General features: G+C 36.8%; 2 protein-coding genes across 4 annotated transcripts in view; both read right to left on the bottom strand.

Annotated features, from left to right (window-relative positions):
• Window positions 1–4,012, bottom strand: part of LOC132201332 (receptor-type guanylate cyclase Gyc76C-like) — a 37,201-nt gene extending 33,189 nt beyond the window's left edge. The window contains exon 1 of one of the 2 annotated variants that reach the window (XM_059627423.1): window positions 3,713–4,012. The gene's annotated coding sequence lies outside the window, so the exon portion shown is untranslated. The remainder of the gene's footprint in view (window positions 1–3,712) is intronic. The other variant, XM_059627424.1, reaches the window with a different exon arrangement.
• Window positions 4,013–4,697: 685 nt separating this feature from the next.
• The window catches only part of LOC132200137 (guanylate cyclase 32E-like), a 38,069-nt gene continuing 23,139 nt past the window's right edge, over window positions 4,698–19,627 (bottom strand). Inside the window, exons 6-25 of one of the 2 annotated variants that reach the window (XM_059625369.1) lie at window positions 18,787–18,864; window positions 17,781–17,895; window positions 16,551–16,686; window positions 15,704–15,849; window positions 11,031–11,169; window positions 10,487–10,577; window positions 9,804–10,027; window positions 9,532–9,723; window positions 9,371–9,475; window positions 9,250–9,321; window positions 9,003–9,186; window positions 8,318–8,633; window positions 8,053–8,187; window positions 7,890–8,002; window positions 7,686–7,837; window positions 6,957–7,200; window positions 6,571–6,669; window positions 6,243–6,501; window positions 5,734–6,051; window positions 4,698–5,418 (exon numbers count right to left, since the gene is read on the bottom strand). In XM_059625369.1, the coding sequence (XP_059481352.1) occupies window positions 5,244–5,418; window positions 5,734–6,051; window positions 6,243–6,501; window positions 6,571–6,669; window positions 6,957–7,200; window positions 7,686–7,837; window positions 7,890–8,002; window positions 8,053–8,187; window positions 8,318–8,633; window positions 9,003–9,186; window positions 9,250–9,321; window positions 9,371–9,475; window positions 9,532–9,723; window positions 9,804–10,027; window positions 10,487–10,577; window positions 11,031–11,169; window positions 15,704–15,849; window positions 16,551–16,686; window positions 17,781–17,895; window positions 18,787–18,864 (3,293 nt within the window). In that variant the 3' untranslated portion in view covers window positions 4,698–5,243. The remainder of the gene's footprint in view (window positions 5,419–5,733; window positions 6,052–6,242; window positions 6,502–6,570; window positions 6,670–6,956; window positions 7,201–7,685; window positions 7,838–7,889; window positions 8,003–8,052; window positions 8,188–8,317; window positions 8,634–9,002; window positions 9,187–9,249; window positions 9,322–9,370; window positions 9,476–9,531; window positions 9,724–9,803; window positions 10,028–10,486; window positions 10,578–11,030; window positions 11,170–15,703; window positions 15,850–16,550; window positions 16,687–17,780; window positions 17,896–18,786; window positions 18,865–19,627) is intronic. The other variant, XM_059625370.1, reaches the window with a different exon arrangement.

Raw genomic sequence — 19,627 nt, 5'->3', positions numbered from 1 at the left:
TAATTGTGTGTGGAAGTTAATATGCATATAATATTTGCTTTTTGCTAACAATATTGGAGAACGCTCTGCTTTTCAACAAAGTTCTGCACAAACAGTGGGCGTTTATTCATGCATCACTTGTTTGTAAGAAGAGGAATAGCTATCCTTTGATTTCCTCTGAGAATTTAACATGAAAAGGTTTTTTATTTTGCTGTGCTGCTACACAATTATTCAAAAGGAACTTTAGATGCTGATGTGAGACTTAGCTTTTGTTCAATTCATTTTAGTGGTCAAAGAAAAATTCTATAATCCTCTCTAATGAGAAAAAAATTTAGAACGCACAAACCGCACAACCCTTACATTTTTAATGAAAAATAGGAGGAGTTTAGATCAAATCCGCTTTAAACAGACATAACAAATCAGAAACGTCAATATATCAAGGTGAAAAAAATGATTTCAATGTTATAATCTCCAAAACATACCTAGATAAACACTTGTTATGAATAAATGGAATAAACCATTTATTATGTGAGGCAAAAAATTCATAATTAATATAAAACTTGTTATGGTTTAATAGCAAAATTTTGAACCAATGATGTCCGCCTAACGTTAATTTGTGTATAAGGCGAGATTATGTATTGATAATCTCATTAATTTTTCCTTTCTAAATCGATTTAACTAATTAATTTCAATTGTTTCTGAAATAGATATCAATAAACACAATAATATATATGCTATATATTAAAGCATACAACATCAATAAAATGTAAAATATTTTAAATTTTTAAGAATTAATTATTAGCCGAGCACAATAGTTTAAATTATTTCTTAAAAAGCGATGATGACCATTATAAAATATAGCAATTAACTTCCCTATTAATAAGTTGCGGTGTTTAGATAGAAGGGCATTCATTATTTGATTCAATAACACATAGTGCTATGGCCTCACTAATATTATTTGGTTATTCCAGGCATTCCACGTTGCTGTTATATTGTAATGTATTAATTAATATAGCAATTTCAGCACAACAATAGCCGGTAAGTTGCTGTTGAGCAGAACAAAACATTAAAGGGCAGCCAATGAAGTTCCCTCTGGCGCGATTCAGCGGTAATTAACGTCATGATTTATAAATTCGCCGAGCTGTGAGGCGCTTAAAGCGAGGCTGGTTGCGCGGGCGATATATTTTTAGAGAGCAAGTCTCCGTCAAGCACACACACACATGCATGTCACGCTCGAAGGCAGCCACAAAGGATCCGAGACTTTGAGGGAATTCCGCCGCAGCGCAGACCTAAAAGCCCTCTAATAATTATACACGGCGACCACACCGGAGATGAAAATCCTAGCAACTCCAGGTCACTCAGTCGGTTCAGTAGAGATGAGATGCTTTTCCTTTCGCAAGGAAATATCCTCTTCATTCCAACTAAATGACTGCTGGGAGGTGGCGTTGACGGGAAATATTACTTTGGACATATCTTATTTTTATTTAAAAATGATCAAGGATGTCTAAAATAATAATTGGAACTGTGTCCAGAGTTCTATATAATTTAATCAGTATTTATCATTTTATCACAATTTTACACGCTAAATTAAGGTTTTAAATCATCACAGCATGAACCTTTAAAAGTCCAATCAGCTCTAAAAAGGATTTCGGCAGGATCAACATATCTATTTTAACTTGGAGCTGCGATTCAATCTAGAGTCAATTGCCCTTGCATCCTCTCTCACAAATTTGTTTTGATATTTTATGCGCATGCAGATATTATTTATGCTGAGGCCGTGTGAGTTGGAACTTTTTTCATACTTCTGCGTTCCAAATTTACCGCTTTCTCAGACTAAAGCAATGCCTTGAATGAGGAAACATAAATAATATTTAAGAAAGTCGCACTTGAACCTGCTTTTCGCAAGCAAGTGCGAATGTCGTCATAAGTAAGCAGTAAAAGCCCATTGATTATATTTTTTTCAGCAAAGATTTTCGCTTATATTTATCGCCCAGTTAACGCAAAATCGAGAACATCAGAGCGGTATTTTCGTGAAATTTTAAAAGACGCAAATGAGAGAAAATTCGAAAACTTGATCCACTAATCTGGCAATTTATGTTTATATGCAAAAATCTTGAAATCCGGCTTGCTTGTGATTGAAAAGAGCACAGTTTGCCCACGAATTGTTGACATACAGACACAGTTAGTGCAGTTTGTAGTTTGAAACACGAGTCGCTAAAAGCTGTGCGAAGTCCAAATTAAGCCGCCATTAACCTTTACGAGGAAAAGGGATTCGCGGTACTCTGCGGCTGGGGTAAAATAAATAATTATATTTTATGCGAGGTTCACAAAGAGAATCTGCAACTATTTTCGCATCATACACATCTTACTAAGAGGACAATTTTTTCTATATATATAACTTCTTCACTTGATGCTCGACTTAAAAATGATCTTTAAATTTATTTCTAATATATTTTTTAATAAAAATATGCAAAAAACAGTTTTTTAGAGCTAAATAGCTCAATTGTTAAATATTTAAACTAATTTTGACACATTTTTACTCATTTGATTCAATAAAATATGTATAAAATGAAGATATTAACATAAAATTTTAAAAACATCACAATATATTCATGAATTCAACATGAAAAAGTAGAGTTTTGTGATGTTAAATTAAGAATATTGACTGGTTTTATTTAAAAACTACAGGTTTCTAAAGCAGTTTAATAGTTCCTCTCTTTTCACGAAAATAAAGAAAAACATTCAAGGCAAGGTTCAGAGCCTTTCTAGTCAACTATAAGGACACTCCCAAACTGGATTTCCTTGATTATATTTTAAACTTAAAAAGCTATTTCAGTGCTTGCGCTATTTTTAGCTCCCATTCCAATATTTATGAGCCAAAGATATCCTTGTGTGGCAACTTTTTTCCGTTAAAGGTCTTAATTTAACCACGAATGAAAAAGCGCCCTCTGGTCACACACGTGACTATATTTCTCTCAAATACTTGAATTCCTTATCAGTGTGTGAGTGTAAACTAGTTATTTTTATACTCTCAGCACCACCATGGCGGCACAATAGAAAAGCCTCATAAAATTCCCGTGTGTGTCAACATGCGCTCAATCCGTTATCAAAATTTCCTCCTCTGCGGTTCCATAACACGTCAGTGATCATTTAAACATGCACTGCGCCATAAAACAAAGAGTTATTTTCCACGATTAAAGAATGAAAATATTGAATGAAAAAGCCATCAATGAATCAGTCGACACCGACCTCACACAATCGAATTCTAATTTTGCACCAGCCACGTTTGGTCTCTCGGCGCGCCGTGTGTGTTTTTGTCGCGGTTGCACCACCAAATTAATTTAAAGGCCTCTCTCGCTGGCGAACGAAAATCGTGCTAAACTCAGTCACTGTGAGACATACAAAAGTACAAAACACTTTCTAAAGGTTAAATTTCAACTCGTTTTTGATACGAAAACTCCCGGCAGCAGCGGAATGGTGCTCGCGCGAGGCTCCGAGTGTTTTTGTATTGTTATTGTTTCACGCCCTTCCAGTTCCGACCTGAGAGTGCAGCGTGTAAAAAAAATGTGGCTTTCGAAAAAGCTGGTTGCTCCTCAAATTAAAGAAAATTTCAAAGGTATAAAAATTTTAACAAAATTAATCATAAATTTAAAATTTAAAAAAATCCCCTTTTGAGATGGTCTATAAATAAAAAATATTCAGAAATGCCAGCAGACAAAAACAAGAAACTTACAACAGGTGGAAAGTTGAACGCCGCTCCTCAGGTAGCAGCAAAACCGCCGATGGTCCTCTTCGGGGTCACGTGGGGTCACAAGTGAGGCAGGCAGAGAGCAAAGGTCGCACGGACCGATTCCAAAATATCAGACGGGTCTTTTCGCGTTTCGGTGCGAGACACGACCGAACCTCGCAAGCACGACGGACCAACTGACTTGACTGCTCGGCACACACGCGAGAGTCTCCACGTCGCGGCGCCGCAACTGCTGCGACGCACGGCCACCGTTCGGTCGCCGACCCCGGCCCTCCAAAGGGTCCCAGGTGCCCGATGAAAGTGGCAGGATACACGGGTATTCATAATTTAAATTCAGGTTATTTTATTTGCAAGGGTCACTCGGGCAAAGGACGATTTTCGCAGGGCTAAACATGTGCAGAGGGCAGACATTTCGGTGCTGCACTCTGTCGAGCGCCCGCCGAATTGGCGAATTTCGAAGCGACGCACCACAGTTTTGGCGAGAACTACGACCGCAAAAGGCGCGAGCACCAAAGAAACAAGCCTAGCTTAGAATTATTTTACAGACAGCGGTCATATCTATCCAATAATGCGAAAAAATTACATAATTATGTTCTTCCTGAAATAATACTTCTGTAACTGCCTCACTTTACAAATATCTTTGCACAGCCAGATTTTTTTTTTAAATAAATAAGGCAAATTTTAGCATATACTAAGAAAGGTATTTCTAATATTTTAATTAAATAAAATTAAAAATTCTATTAAATTTCCTAGAAAAAACCGAAATTACCACTAAATAACAATAAAAAAATTGTGCAAATGATTAAATATTTTAAAAATTTTGTGAAAGAAAATATAAAAATTATTTTATTAAAATTTTTCTCAGTAAATTCATTGAAAAAATAATTAAATAATTTAAAAAATTAAACTAGCTGTTATAAGAAAAAATATTTTTAGCTGTTTTAAAATTTTCTCTACTATGTAATAAGATCGATTGTGTGTTTATTTAAAATTTTCAGTTACGACAAATTAAAAATCTGTTTCACAAACAATTTAAATTTTACTCCAGTAAGATTGTACATAAATTTAAAAATCTGATCATTCTTGGAGACAAGTAAACCGTCATTTTAACACTAATAGTTTGAATATAATTATAACCTTTCAAAAAATAAGTACAATTACTGAGGCTACAGTCAGCATCGACACCTTCATAATTTTACGTATAGTGTGCACATAAAAATATGGAAATTGATACATACATTTAAGTTAGATTCTGTTTTCAAGGTATCATTTAGCCTCTCTTTGACATAGCTTGAATTCATTGTACGAAAACTCTATTTAAAAATGTCACTACATGTTAAGTCCAGCAGCACCACACAGCACTGCTTATTTCACACTCATTAATTTAATACTTAAAATTAAGTGCGTGGAGGTACGCTAGGGAACATCAAAGTTGGGTTGCTGACTTGAAATTCTGAGATCCGACACGCAGTCAAGGAAGGCACTTTGGACGACCCTTACCTCTGAAATGTGCCCGCTAGACTCTTGAAGGTGGCGCCTTTGGCTCCCTGGGGGCAGTTAAACTGAGCAGGACACCCTGACGCGGCTCGTTTTGGTCACTAGGGTGATCCGACACACGTTCCTCCACGCCTGGGGGCAACAGCTGAGGTGGCAAGCATCCCAATAGAAGGGGCACACTGGAAGCAGCAAGACTGAAAAAAACAACATTTTTTGTTAAATCCGAAAAAGCTAATTTGCTTATTTCTAAATTGATTCACCTCCTTTTCTCTGCACCTTGCGTTTTACCAGTTAAAAAATAATTTACATATTGCAGATTAATTATTTTCAATTTTATAAGGCAAAATTTACATTAAGCTTCAGATTTCTGTACACAAATTAATAAAAAAAAAATTAATATTTTCTTTATTAAAAAAAACTGGCATGATCCATTGGAATAGCAAAAAAGAAGTTTTTGCAATTCCTTCGTAATATATTTTATATATTTAACAAAAACAATTTCTACACACCTAGAATATGGTGAGGGTGCCCAGCATAGTGGTTGCCTCTCAGGGCTGAGTCTGAGAGCCTCAATGCAAGGACAGGAAGCAGACGATGGTGCGCTGATTGTGGAAGCAGGGGAGACAGAATTCATCCTCCTAGGGTTTCCAGGTGAAATTTGGTCAGGGGGCAGGCGAATGGCTGGAATGATGGCGTGTGAATTACGACCTGCATCGCACACCCTCTCGCCCTCACTGCAACGTTCCAGTGAGCCGAGCGCGAATCGCAGACGTTTCGGCGACTCAAGACTAGATGCCCTGGCTAACTGATGGTTCCGCATCACAGGACTAAAATGATCGAAATTAGATTTATTTAATGATTATATCTTATAAAAATTGATACACCAAATTCATTTTTATTAATAAGAGAATTTTTAAGCAATGTAAAATAATTATCCTTTTAAATGCATGGAATATAAAAATTAAACAATTTTTAATAATGGTGACATTAAAACTGTGTGAATAAATATTGAGCCAACCTTCGTGATTTCTTAAGAGAACTGCGAGGAATATCGGAAAGGGCCGACCCATTGGCGTGGTGCGGGGCTAAGGAGTTTTGGAAGCGCTCTTTTCTCAGTCTTCTCCGCTCGGCAGCGAAAATGGGGTCCTCGCTGACCAGCCAGTAGGTCAGTCTATCGCCTTTGCCCTTCATTGGCACCACTCCTCTTTCCAACAGCTCGTATCCACCTAATTTTTCAAGCAGTGCACGACACTCTGCGCTACAGTGAATCCTCAGCTCTAAAACAGGTTTGATTAAAAAAAATTATTGGAATAAAAGAAACAAATATATCAAAAATAAATTTCTACCTGATCCAGTTGACTCCATGCGGCTGGCAGTGTTCACTGTGTCCCCGAATAAGCAGTACCTGGGCATTTTCAGACCAACAACCCCAGCGCACACAGGACCTAATTTAAATACAATTAATTACAAAAATGTATAACACTGTATATGACTGTATAAAACATACATAGCATTAATAATAATTAATTAAATTATAAAAGGCTATATTTTAATATCTAAATGTTTCAATATTTTTTTATACGGGTTTCATATTAGGAAGCTGTATTTTAACAACTAGAGAAAAACATTGGATTCAAAATTGGAGATAAATTTAGAAAAAATGTGAACTTTTTATTAAAACCAAGGCAATTTCGCTAACTAAAAAAAAGCACATGTTTCTTTTTGCACATACCACTGTGGATTCCAATTCTGAGTTTCAGCGTGTCGCCAGGTCGGTGACGAATGGAGAATTTTCTGACCGCCGCAAGCAAGTGGAGAGACATGCTTGCAATTTCACCTGCGTGGGCATTCTTGTTTCTGATGGGCAGTCCGCTGACCACCATGTATGCGTCGCCGATGGTCTCTACTTTGTACACATCGTAGTTTTCAATTATGGAGTCAAAACATGTGTACAGATCGTTGAGGAAATCAACCACCTAAAAAAATTTATTTAGTTTTAAGTAATAATTAAATTAATATTGATTAAGTATTAAGAATAATCTATTTTAAGATTTATAACGACTAATACAATACATCATATTACATGCAAGCATTTTTTATAATTAATCTATCTTTTGCAAAATTTAAACATATTACGCACTCTTTTTGTGGAATTATTTTTGCTGTTCTAATTATCAAGTAAGAAAAACAAAATATTTACAAATAAAGCTTGAATTCTTTTTAGACAAATAGGAAAAATATTTTTTTAAATTTGGGGAATACAAGATAAGAAAACTTGTTATTTTAATATAACGTTTCTTTTTAGTGATAAAAATTGTTATCTCACGCGCTGGATTTCATTGATCCCTTTTTACTGAATGAAAGTGTGCGCGCGCAGCCCAGTATTAATGGGAGCGTGTGAGCTTATGTCAGTGTCATTGAAACTATGAAAAATACGTGCATGCAAAGACAAATGGGCTACCTGCAGAGGAGTACTTTCAGCAGACATGCTGGTGAAGCCGACTATATCACTGAAATAAATCGTGACGGCGTCGTAACTCTCGGCCTGCACTTTGTGTCCCTTGCGCAGCTGCTCCGCCACAGAACGAGGTAGCATTTCAAACAGAAGTGCCTCTGCGATAATTTTAATTAAACTTAAAAGCATCGCATCCAGTTATGAACAAACCTGTTTTCTTTTTCTCCTCCACTAGTTGATCTGTTCGCTCGTCCACCAGCACCTCCAGGTTGTTAGCGTATTTCTCCATCATGGCCATCATGTTATCAAAAATATTTGGTTTCCTTAAATGATTAATTATTATTAGGCATGATTGTGTTTTAAGTGATCTTACATTCCCTTGCGCATAGGTCTCAGTCTTGCCCTCAGTGACTTAAATTCGGGTCTTTGTTCTGGTGACTCCACCCAGCAGTCTCGTATTAGCTCCCTAACAAAATCAAAGCTTCCCTCTAAAGCATCTATAGGTGGCCTGAAATTTAAAATTTTTATTCAATAAATACTATGCAGGATGAAAGAAATGAAGCAATTAAAATATTGAAAAGCAGATAAAATTATTGATTCTTTTAATTTTTAAAGATTGAAAAATAAAACTTAAATACCTAAATGGAATGGATTTTTGCGCCACAATTCTGGATATGATGTCGTGCATGGAAAGACCAAGCGCGTCGTAGGCACCATGCCTGGCGTGCATTTCGTAAAAGATGATGGCGAAAGAATAGACGTCGCCCTTCTGGGTGCCCCTGACGCAAATCTCGTCCTCCTCAGGGTTGCACAGAGGCTGTTTCCACGGCTTGGTGGCCGCAACTAGGGCAACTCCTGGCCCCTCGTCTAACTCTCCATCAAGCCATAAAGAATGGTGGCCACTTGCCCTCCGCGCCATCAGCCTGATCAGTTCCGGCGCTCGATACGTCAAGTCTGTGCAAAAGGAAAAAAAATGAGCCTGCAAATTGTCTGCAGCTTGGGGGAAATCCCTAAGGGTTGAGATTGAAAATTTCTTTTATATTATTTGAGCATACACATTCTTTATTGCTTAAGAAATTAATAGCTTGTGCTAAGATTAACTGATTTCTAATTTCACAGTGGTAACAAAATGCATTCATAAACTAGTTTGGGTTTTTAAGAAGATAAACAAAAATCCAGATTCAAATGTCAAGTCAAAAAAGTGTTGAATTTTTCACAAATTATAAATAATTTACCAAGTTAAAAAAAACTGGTAAATGGTATTTTAAATTTAAAAATAAGCACACGCAAATAAAAAAAGTAATTTATTTTTATTTATCATACCTTGCCCAATCCATCGACCATCAACATCCCTGCACCGCGTCCACGATGGAATCGCTGGGTCTTGCTTAAGCTCATGAAGACCAAAATCGGAAATTTTAAGCACCCATCTGCTATCGACTAGACAGTTTGCTGACTTCAAGTTACCGTGTGACTTAACTGGGGAGTCGTGTAAAAACGTCATTCCCTAGAATGCACAAAATCATAATTAATTTTGGTCTTTTTTTTACTTAATTAATTAATAATATACCCTGACTATATCTCCGACTAGAGAAGCGACAAACATGTTGTCCAATTTCAAATCCTCATTTTCAATGATGTCCTGTAAAAAAATAAATGAGAAAGAAATTTCAATTATAGCTTGTGATTACCTTTAGACTCCCTCTTGCGCAGTACTCTGTGACAATACAGATGTGCGGCGGATCAGTGCAAGCGCCGATGAACGCATTCAAGTTATCATGCCTCAGGTCACGCAGCTGCAGGAAAAGCAATTTAGACTTCGGTGATGAACAAAAGATTTGATTATAAACACCATTTTCAGCTCCTTTTTCAAATTCCGCGTGATATCCACTTGGCGTCTATTGATTTTCTTTATCGCAAACATCCTACCCTTGTAAAGACCGACGGGGGTGTAGAGCGCTGAGTATCGGAAGTCGGCCTCAGGATTCGAGCTTAGCGATACTTGCGAGGTGCGCACAAGCGGATGCACATTCTGCTGGGACTGCTGAAAACAAGCAACGAGTTATTTTCTCTTGTGTGCGTTCCGGAAATGAAATATCAAGTTGATGAATCTAAAAAGATTACCTTGGATTTGGGGCACAGAGATCCGTTGCCGTTGGGGGTGAGGCTGCCGTTGTTGTTGCCCTTATCGCTCTCCTCGGCCATTTGAATTTGATTGTAGTCCAACTTCCAAAGCAGACTGTCCAGTTCTTGTTCGTAACGCCAGTTTCGATAAAGGATGAGTCCAATTACGATCACTGCAATTGCTGCTCCACCGATCAGACCAGAGAGGATTTCGGGTGTGTGAGCTAGAAAATTTTTGAAAGTATTTTATTGTGAATTTAATTTAGTTTGTATATTTTCAATTGACAAATTAAAAAAAATGCAAAATGCGATTTACGTATTAAATATAAAAGTTAGGAATCCAATTTACAAAATTTACAATTTTTATTTTGGCATGCATCAACTGAATTTATAAATTTTAAGATTAATGCTTTCAATTTCTTTTAATTCATTTAAACTATTTCTGTTGCATTAAGTTTCGTTTTAAATTTATAAACTTGGTTTAATAAATCAAATTATTTTTTTGAAAGTGTAAAAGGTTCGTAACACGCCGTGCTAGGAAGTTCAACAGGTTGCATAAGCACGCATTTCGCAGGCGCGCAGCTCAAATAAACAAATAATCAGCTCGTGAGCAACGGATCAAAAGAAAACCACGCTGGCGGTTTGCTTTCAATCAGCTGTTAAAAACATGACTCTGCACTCACAGATGCATTTTTCACCGCGGAATCCACATTCGGGCTCTGCCAACGGCGGCTTCCCTAAGGGCCAGTCTATCTCTGATGTTAAATGCAGGTCCTGCAGGAAAAATAAATCCTCTTTTATCTGCTCTTGCTGGCTCCACGTTTGTAAACGTAGTTGGAGCATGAGGGGAATGCAAAAGCTCAGTGTTGAAATGAGAAACATAAATCACTCTGCTGACTTTGAAAATGATAGAGTGTATGAAGTAAGTTAATTATACATTTCAAGTTGAATTATTTCAGGCAAATGTGAACACTAATCCAAAATAATCTCTAGTGAAGAACTTAAAGTTTTTAAGCACTTTGAACAACTGCTTTTAATTTCAGTGTCAAAACTAATTTTTCAGTTTATTTAAAAAAAAATCTAGCATTTCAAATTGCTTTTTTCATTTAATGCTATGAATTATGAATTATTCCAAGAAAGTTTCAAGTGCTCTCCTGAATAAATTTGATGAAAGGGAACCTAACGAATCTTATATAATTTGGGTGGGGTAAATTTGCATTCACTCACCGGCCAACCGCCGCCACTGAGCAGAAAGGTCCCCGCTGGGTACAGGCCAAAGTCACCAGGGGTTTTGTGGTGCGGTCGCGTCGTCAAGAGGGTGTAATTACCCTCGGCGTCTCCGTTCTCGTCCATCCGGCCCACATAACTGCAACACAACATGCAAGTCAATTATTTCTCTGGGCAAACAGAGACGCGAACGTCGATGAGGAAAAATGTGCGGTTTTATATGTTAAAAGCGCGGAGACTCATTAAGGACCGCGGTCGTTAACTGCCCCAGTTAAAAAAGCTTTACAGCATGATTTTTCCAGCATGATGGTTTGCTCTTTGCTATAAAATGTACTTTTGTTAGTGGTTTGCTTATATTTTACACAAAGTTGTTTAGGTGACGCTTTGGAAAATTAAAATTTCCGCTATTGAAAAATTTTATATGGTTTTGTTAAAAAATTTTAAATCATTGTTTCACATACTGGTTTTCAAAATTTTGTTTTTATAATTTGTTATAAAATCTGTAATATTTTCAGCATTTTGCTATTTTGATAAATTTTATTTATTTTGTTGTAACTTTTTTATTTGTAAAAAAGTTTATTAATTTATCACTGCTATTTATTCTCTGCCCTGATACATAATTCATATTCTCCTTTCACGCCACTGTTTTGTGATTTCTGCATTATATTGTACGTTTTTTTATTATTATGTAACAGTGAAAGGAGAATAAATGAGTAATTACAAAACTTCAAAGAATAGAATGTTTGACGTAATATAATTTATATTTCATATGCTTTAATATATAATTCAATAGATATTTTGTTACTAATAAATAGGGCATTAAAGCTTTCATGGAATTTATCGATCTTGCCTTTCAACACACTCTCCGATTCAACGTGCGCACTTAGCACAATTAAAGCAGATTTATCACCCCCATAATAATGCTCAAGCACGTCTGTGGGCCGACCTGCGGACACTCGGTCGGTCGGTTGCTCATTCGCTCCAGCAGAGGAAGCCCTTTATCCACTTTCGCTTCACCCGCTCTCAAGTGTAAAAGAGATAAGTTGCGAGCGGAGGAGCAGCCAAGGTCGCCCCGCGCAACCCTCGCTCGCTTCACCCCCGAGCCTGCACCACCCGTTTCCTCCGCGCTCTGTTTGTTTGTGCGCGCACTGCACTTTCCCTTTCCGCTTGCGATCCAACTGCTTTATTATGCAAATGCAACACGGCACCCGCGACGACACTGTTACATGAAATGGAACGGCACTGTTTCAGGCTAAATAGCGTTGGGGCTGCTCTCTTTGTTTGCTGGCACTTTAGACGAATGAGGATTTGCCTTTTGGCTTGATGAGTTTTTGATGCTAATCGGTGCACGTATTTTGTTATATAGAAATGTTTTATTTTGCAGACTTGAATTTAGAAAACAGTGCTAAAAATTATTGAAGAACAAAAGAATTCATTTAAATGATTTAAATTTAATTTTTTCTTTTTTAAATCACAGTTCTTTAAGTTATTAAATCTTAAATTTAAAGAATTTATTAAAGGTGAGGTCACTTAATTATGTTAATATAAGTTAAATGTATAAACTTATTGTATTTATTTTTCAAATTACTTTATCACCTGTAAAAATTTGTTTGATCATAAAACGGTCCACCTGGTAAATTTACCTATTTTTTCCAACTGAATTAAATCATAATTTTTTTTATCAAATTTCATGAATAAAATTATTTAAATGGCTTGCATATAAACGTTTAATCTTCAACTTTCCCCAAACTTTATTAATATTTATGAGCTAAAACTAATATTTTGCAAACTAGAACAAATAAAAAACTTTACCCAGAGGCAGACTGCTCGAGAGAACCGCTGATAAGTTTTCTTATTTGCAAACAGCCGAGTCTCTTGTCTGCACTCGGGCAACTTGGACCTGCAACCGCTTTTGCACCAAGTGCTTGTCCCACTGTGCCGCCCAGAAAGATTGGCACGATATTTGCATTGCAACTGCCTGCTCAAGATCAAGCCGGCTGCGCTCTCAAGAGGCCGCTGGTGCCATTAAGTGAACTCGCTTGTCGGTCGCTCAACATCCACGCCATAAGTTTGGTTGTAGTGACGTAGCGAATGGCTGAGAATCTCTTTTCTCAGCGACGATCTGGGGGCTTGAGGTCGAGAGATAACATAAGAGAAGAAGAAGCGTGTGGTGCATTCCCCGAGAGAAGGCTTACGGCCCTAGACAAGAGAGCCGGCCGGCCACTTAGATTATCGTGGGTCAGTGAACTGACTCAACTATTGCTCAAGTCAAATACACAGGGACTGAATATTTCAGAGGAAAACAAGAATCCTGCAAGTCCCACTCAATTAAAAGGTGCACTGATTATTAATATTATTGTCACTCATTGCCAGAGTTAATTGTTAATATTGAGCAATATAAAAACGAAATATCAGATGATAAGCTTGAGCTTTATACATTAAGCATGGGTTACTAACACTCTATAAAAAAAAACAATATACATATTTAATAAAAATATCAAGAGGCATAATTAATTATTGTTTGGTTGTTTAAATGCAGTTTTTAACATTAAATACAAACTAAAATAAATATATAATAAAATACAGCAAATATAAAAATTATGTTACAAACAAAAGATAATTTAAAAAAAAAATGGTAATAATGAATTGTTTTATTATGTTTAATCCTGCGTATTTCTAATTTACAATTTGAAACAGTATACAATTTTTGAGGTTCAAGTTAAAATGCAGCAAAATATTTTAGATTAAATTTAGCAATCTATAGGGTGTAGAATAACAAATTTCAAGCTTATTGGCCCATTTAATTAAGCATCTATGTAGTTGACAAACTCAAAGCTAACTTGATTACAAGGAGCCGAGATTAAAGGACTTGTTTGAAGCGCCCCTTCTTGATGCGTGGCTTGATCAAAGGCAGCTTGAAAAAGCGATATAATCGCGTTCTCAGGTATTTAGCGCATTCATGTGTGAGCAACGGAGCGTTTTTGGCCTCGCCATCGGTGACTCTTGTCACTGCCAGGAGTCTCTTCCGCGTCGATTGGCATCAAAATGTCATCTCGTCGCCGCCTCTGATGGGAATAAGCCTGCCCAGCGCTGCTGCTACTTTTTATGCACGCAATCATGCGTTGCCGAAATGTATTTCCAGAGAGCGCGTGTCTCTCTCGTCTATCCCTCTTGAGCAACACAGTGTCATCCGCAAAAAAATGGGGGCGGAGGAAATCAAAAAGGTCGTGTGCTTCGGGTGCCATTCGTCTGTCTAGGGATTCGCGAAAGCTTTTGTTTTTTAGCTGAACGCCGCTCGATTCGATTTGGAAGGCGAGCGTTTCTTTTTCCGCAAAAGGATGATAAGGGATTTGTGGTGGTTGCGTCTCAAAGACCGCTGCATTTTTATAGCCAGCTTTGCAAACTGCTTCTCCAATCCAATCCGATCGCTTTTCAAAAGAGACATAAATTGAAAAATATTTGCCTCTATACAAAAATGTATAGACTGCTTTATATGGCGTCGTACCATAAATTTGGGGGTTCAGATAATCGTAAAATTTCATCGCTTTTTTTCTGATTTATCTGATGGATAATTTACGTGTGTTTTAAATAATTTATAATATTAAAAACATTTCTAGTTCTTGCTTAAAATATCCTGTACTCTTTCGGTTTTCATAATTATAAAATTTTGCAATTGTTTACGAATATTTTAAATTGCTAATAATAAATTTTGTTTTTACTTTAAGGGAATAAAAATGTTGTGTAAATTATATAATATTTAATCAAAGTTTCAATTAGCAGAGCCAAGTCTTGGAAGAAACAGAATCTCTTTTTCTTCCGCGTCTCCGTGTGTCAAATAAATTTAAAGCAGCAAGACCTTTGCTACGAGTACAAACTGGTAAACAACAACTCTCCTCAGCCACTGCAAGAACGAGTAACTCTGCAGAGTTATGCAAGTCACGTAAAATATAAGGCTGTAGTAGCTGCCGCGTACGCACACACTAGAGATCGAGCTGCTGTTGCTCTGCTGGTGCCTAATGCTTCTCGGTGTGTGAGCTTTTTATTAAATTAAAACACATTAAAAACGTGCCAGTCATTCGTATTAAGTGAATTGTTTTATGGCGTTTGGTCCTCTCGATCCGTGTAGATAAACGAGCGTAATGCGTAAGCAAATAAATTTCTCCCTATTTGCAAAAATTACTGGACAAAAAATAGCAACGGAGCCATTAAATAACATCTGGCTTGAAATTAAAAAAAGCACTTGTGCACGAAAATCATCAAAAGTGTAATTAAAAATTTATTAAAAAAAAAATAATAATAAAATCCTTTCATTAAAAATTTTTGTCAGCTTCTTAAAAAGAAGTTCCTACTGTTAGGAAACGTTTAAATAATTATATATTTGGAATAAAGAGATGAAGTTTTAAATTTAAATACCGCCTTGAAAAGCCAAGAGCCCATTAGAAATCAAAAGTCTTTTGTTTCTTGCGTCAGCAGAGGACTGTTAAGCTTTAAACCCCTCGAATCAAAACAAGTCTAGAACAATGGAGAGTGTCTCGTTTGTGCCGCCGAAGCACCACTCGGCTTTGGCAATCTAATTTGCAAAGTGGCTGCAGAGAAGTCTCGCGCGAATGGCACATGCGAGAGATTGTGTCGCTGGCGATTAATTAATCAGCAAATTGGCACAATGCACTCACCCCATGGCACTGACGTAAGTGCGGCCCTTGATGGATTCGATGATGGCGGTGCCATTTCGAGGGTCGCCGCCGCCGTCCAGAACGTCGCACAGCGCCTTCGCGTACAACTGCACGGCGTCATACAAATAGGCTGCTTCTGGCCGCAACTAAAAATTGATTCACAAGAAAAAAAATTACTTAAAAAGTTAATAATAATTTAACTCAAAAAATTAATACTTCAGCAATTCCATAATAAATAATTTTTTTTGAATCATTTAAAACTAAAAAGAAAAAAAACATGAATGAACCCTCGATAGTGAAAAATTTCTAAAACATAAATATGAGGGGCGAATAAAACTTGAATTTTAAGGGCCTCTTATAGTGGAAGGGGAATAAAAAAATATTTATACCACTTCCACGATGATCAAAAGCCAACATTTTGTATGTAATTATTGGAACATTTTGAAATTTTATCGTTTAGTTAGTTTAAATGAAAGTCTTGATTTGCTGAAGATTATTTAATGAAATTATTTTTGTTCTTCCAGTCAAATAAGCAATATTGGAATGATGTAAGTTGTTAAATGGGGAAGAAATAGCAACTTGGGGTGTGTGCCAAAGCAGCACGCAAAAAAAAGAACAAACTGACAGCTCCTCGAAGAGAATTCATTTGCTCAGAAGAAAATAAGATACGATTGTAGAACGGCAGAAAAGAAACACAAAGCAAGCGGCAAGCCAAGTTACGAGCGGGAAATTAAAGCCGGCTAGGCTTTAGCGCTCAGCAACAAGGAGAGAGACAATAAAAGAAGCGTATGAAACAAAGCGGGGGCTTAATAATCAGAGAGATGGAGAGAGTGAACGACTGACTCACTTTTTTCACCCCGCCGAGATAAGTCAAGGGGTTGGGAAAAGAAAACGGCGGCTTCTCCATGTAGTGGTTCACCAGCTGCGTGAAGTTGTCGGTCAGCTGAGATGCCGGCGAGCTCGCTACCACACCGATGAAATTCCTGCGAAAAAAAATTAGGACGAATTTAATTAAAGTTTGAACGAGGCAAAATGAATTCTCCAACTGGAGGGAAAAGTCGCGCTCATTCCTCCGCTGCACCGCGCAACTTGAGAGCACTTCAAAGAAGTATGGAAAAGATGATTGCAGATTCTTTCGTTTCTTTGCAAACCGAAAGCAAACTTTTTGATTGAAGCGGAGCCAAAGCTAGTTCTGTGAACCCACTCTGTTTTTATTTTAATGTTATTTCCCAATGGAATTACTGAGGGGAAGAGCTGGAGCAGTGCGTAATTATTCTATTTCAACTAGAGACTTAATTAACAAGTTGCTTTTTGACTTTTATATAAAAATCTTAATTAGACCAAGTGGAAATGTATTCTGCAAAGTGTATTTATACTGTCTAAAAATCTCTCCTTATTAAAAAAAGTGCAAAGTTGTGCAAATTGCATAGTTATGTAAAAAATATTTATTTAACCGAAGTACTTAAATTATTTGCATAAAATATGTTTTATAACCCCCTAATATCAAAAAAGTTATATATCTCTTGTCTCTTGATTTTTGATGGATATTTAATTTCTTTTGCGATTGCAAAGTAAAAAAATTTTTGGTTAAGAATTAAAAAAAAAATATTGAGAATTTGGAAATAGATGGCAAATATCATAAAAAACATAGATATAAAAAAATCCTGAGAGTTATTACGTTTTTTTTTTTAATCAGGTTCATTTCATTGTGGAATATCATTCCTTAAAAAACTCCCCAGTGTAAATTTGATTAAATCCAACCGAATAATTTAATAAGCAGCAAGTGACATTATTTTTCTCTTTAACAAGAATCACGCAAATCAAAAAAAGAAATATTTTGATCATGTGTATGCATCATAATTATTTTCATTTGGTAGAGTTTTAAATAAAAACCTCTTGCAAGAAAATGCTTAGCACTTGTTTCACCTTTTTAATCTAATAAAAAACAGGCAAAAGCCGCTTAAAAACCACTTCATTTTGCAGATAACGTCTAGAATTCGCGGGTCTAGTGATGACGTTATTAGTGGTTGTTGCTGTAAACAGGAACAAGTCACGCTAACGATGCATGTGTACTCACCTAAAAGCTTTATCAATCTTTGGATCTTGTTCTTCATTTAGAAGGCCTCTGGTGTATTTTTCGGGCCGGTCGTTGTCGTAGTGCTCGATGTCCACTCCTAGCACGAAATATTCGCCTGCAAAAGACACAGATTACAGCAAGAACATTCGGGCGACATTATCGCGTGTCCTCCATCGTCCGGCAGTTATTTTTCTCACAAAAATTCGCGCACTGCCACCAAAGTAAATAATGGCAAAAGCGCAGCACCCGGTGCTCGCACAATTTATTGACGTTAGGATAGGTTGGGCATAAAGATGCCAGCGGCAGGACGAGTCTAATTTACTATCACACGATTATTTATGGCTTTATCAGAGGCGAGCACGTGAGAGCGCCGAAAGAGTTAAAAATAGGGGGTACCGGCGTGGCACCGAGCCAGCGAAATGAGAGAAAAAACACACTGAATAGAAGAGACATTTCTCAGAAATATATATACGACCCACCGGCCACTTCTTGTCACACGGCGATTTTTTTCACGTATTAAAAATTATCCGCGTAATTTATCGCTCCTGGAAAAACGATTCAAGCGTAGGACGTGTCTGCGGCAGACGCAGAAATTTTTGATGCTGACCCAAAAATGTTGAGATTATTTACCGAGGAGAACTAAACAGCGTATTGTTACCTAGCTTGTTTGTGGGCGAAAAAGTGGGACTATAGTTTGATACGAAAAGCCAGCCGCTGCAATTTGATATTCCTCACGTGAGAAATGAGACAGCTGCTGGGCTCCGATGTCAGATTTGCTAGCCCAACCAGCGCCAAATTGCGCATCACAAACAACAAAGGGAGATGTGGTGGGTGTGGGAACTGCTGTACTAATTTCATATATTAAACGCGATCGGGGTTGTTACTTAACAGTTTTATGATGGTGTTTGGAAAAAAGAGAAATCAACGTGTGACAAATAAACTACCAAGATTAGGTCAAACGGTGTTATCCAGAAGGGGTATCAACGCAACATTTCATTTCACTCACCTTCCTTAAAGAGACCGAGATCTTGAAGCGCAATCAGTAATCCGAGCGACTCGTAATGGTATCCGACAATTACATATACTGAAACATAACACCGATAGAAAAGGTTAGTATATTTGTGGAGCTTGCAAAAGTGAATGATTTTGTCTTCAATATTTGCAGTAATTAAATATCTGTTAAAGCTCCTTGAATTTGGTCTGTTCATCTTTGGGGGCAAAAGGACAAAATCCTAGTTATTACAATTTAACAGAAAAATATCAAATTTGTCTAAAAACCAAAAAAAATCCGTCTTAACATGATTCAATATTATTCATGATCATCGAATATTAATTATTTTATTTAATCTGAGAAGGACACAGAACTCATATATTTCAAACTTGTATTAACTACAATTAAAGCATGCAGTGTTTGTAGGATTTAAAGAATTTTTTAATAATGCATTTGGCGCAGTACAAATATAATGCCTACATTACAATTTGGAAATAAATATAAATAAAAATTTTTGATTGATTTATTTATTAAATACCAACGGTATACAACATACATACTAGACATAAAATAAAGTAAAAATCGGTCAAATGAAGGAACAAAAATTATTTCATCGGTATTGTCTCTCACACTCGGTGTTGTCTCTCACTTTTTCATTGTCGCTGCGGCTGATAACGTAATATTGCTCTTGTTACATTCGAATAAGTGATAAAAAAGAATTTTTTCATCGCAAAATTTACATTTACATTTGTCATCTGCTGCCGTGTGATAGGCTGCATTTGTGCAAAACAGGTAGTGAAAACCGTGGCAAGAGTAGCGGGTGAACATGTGTCTGTCTTTACAATTTGTAGCCTGC

This window comes from Neocloeon triangulifer, unplaced genomic scaffold (genome assembly GCF_031216515.1).
Source record: "Neocloeon triangulifer isolate White Clay Creek 2 clone unplaced genomic scaffold, ASM3121651v1 ptg000014l, whole genome shotgun sequence".
NCBI lineage: Eukaryota > Metazoa > Arthropoda > Insecta > Ephemeroptera > Baetidae > Neocloeon > Neocloeon triangulifer.
This window is presented reverse-complemented; position numbering and strand designations above follow the sequence as displayed.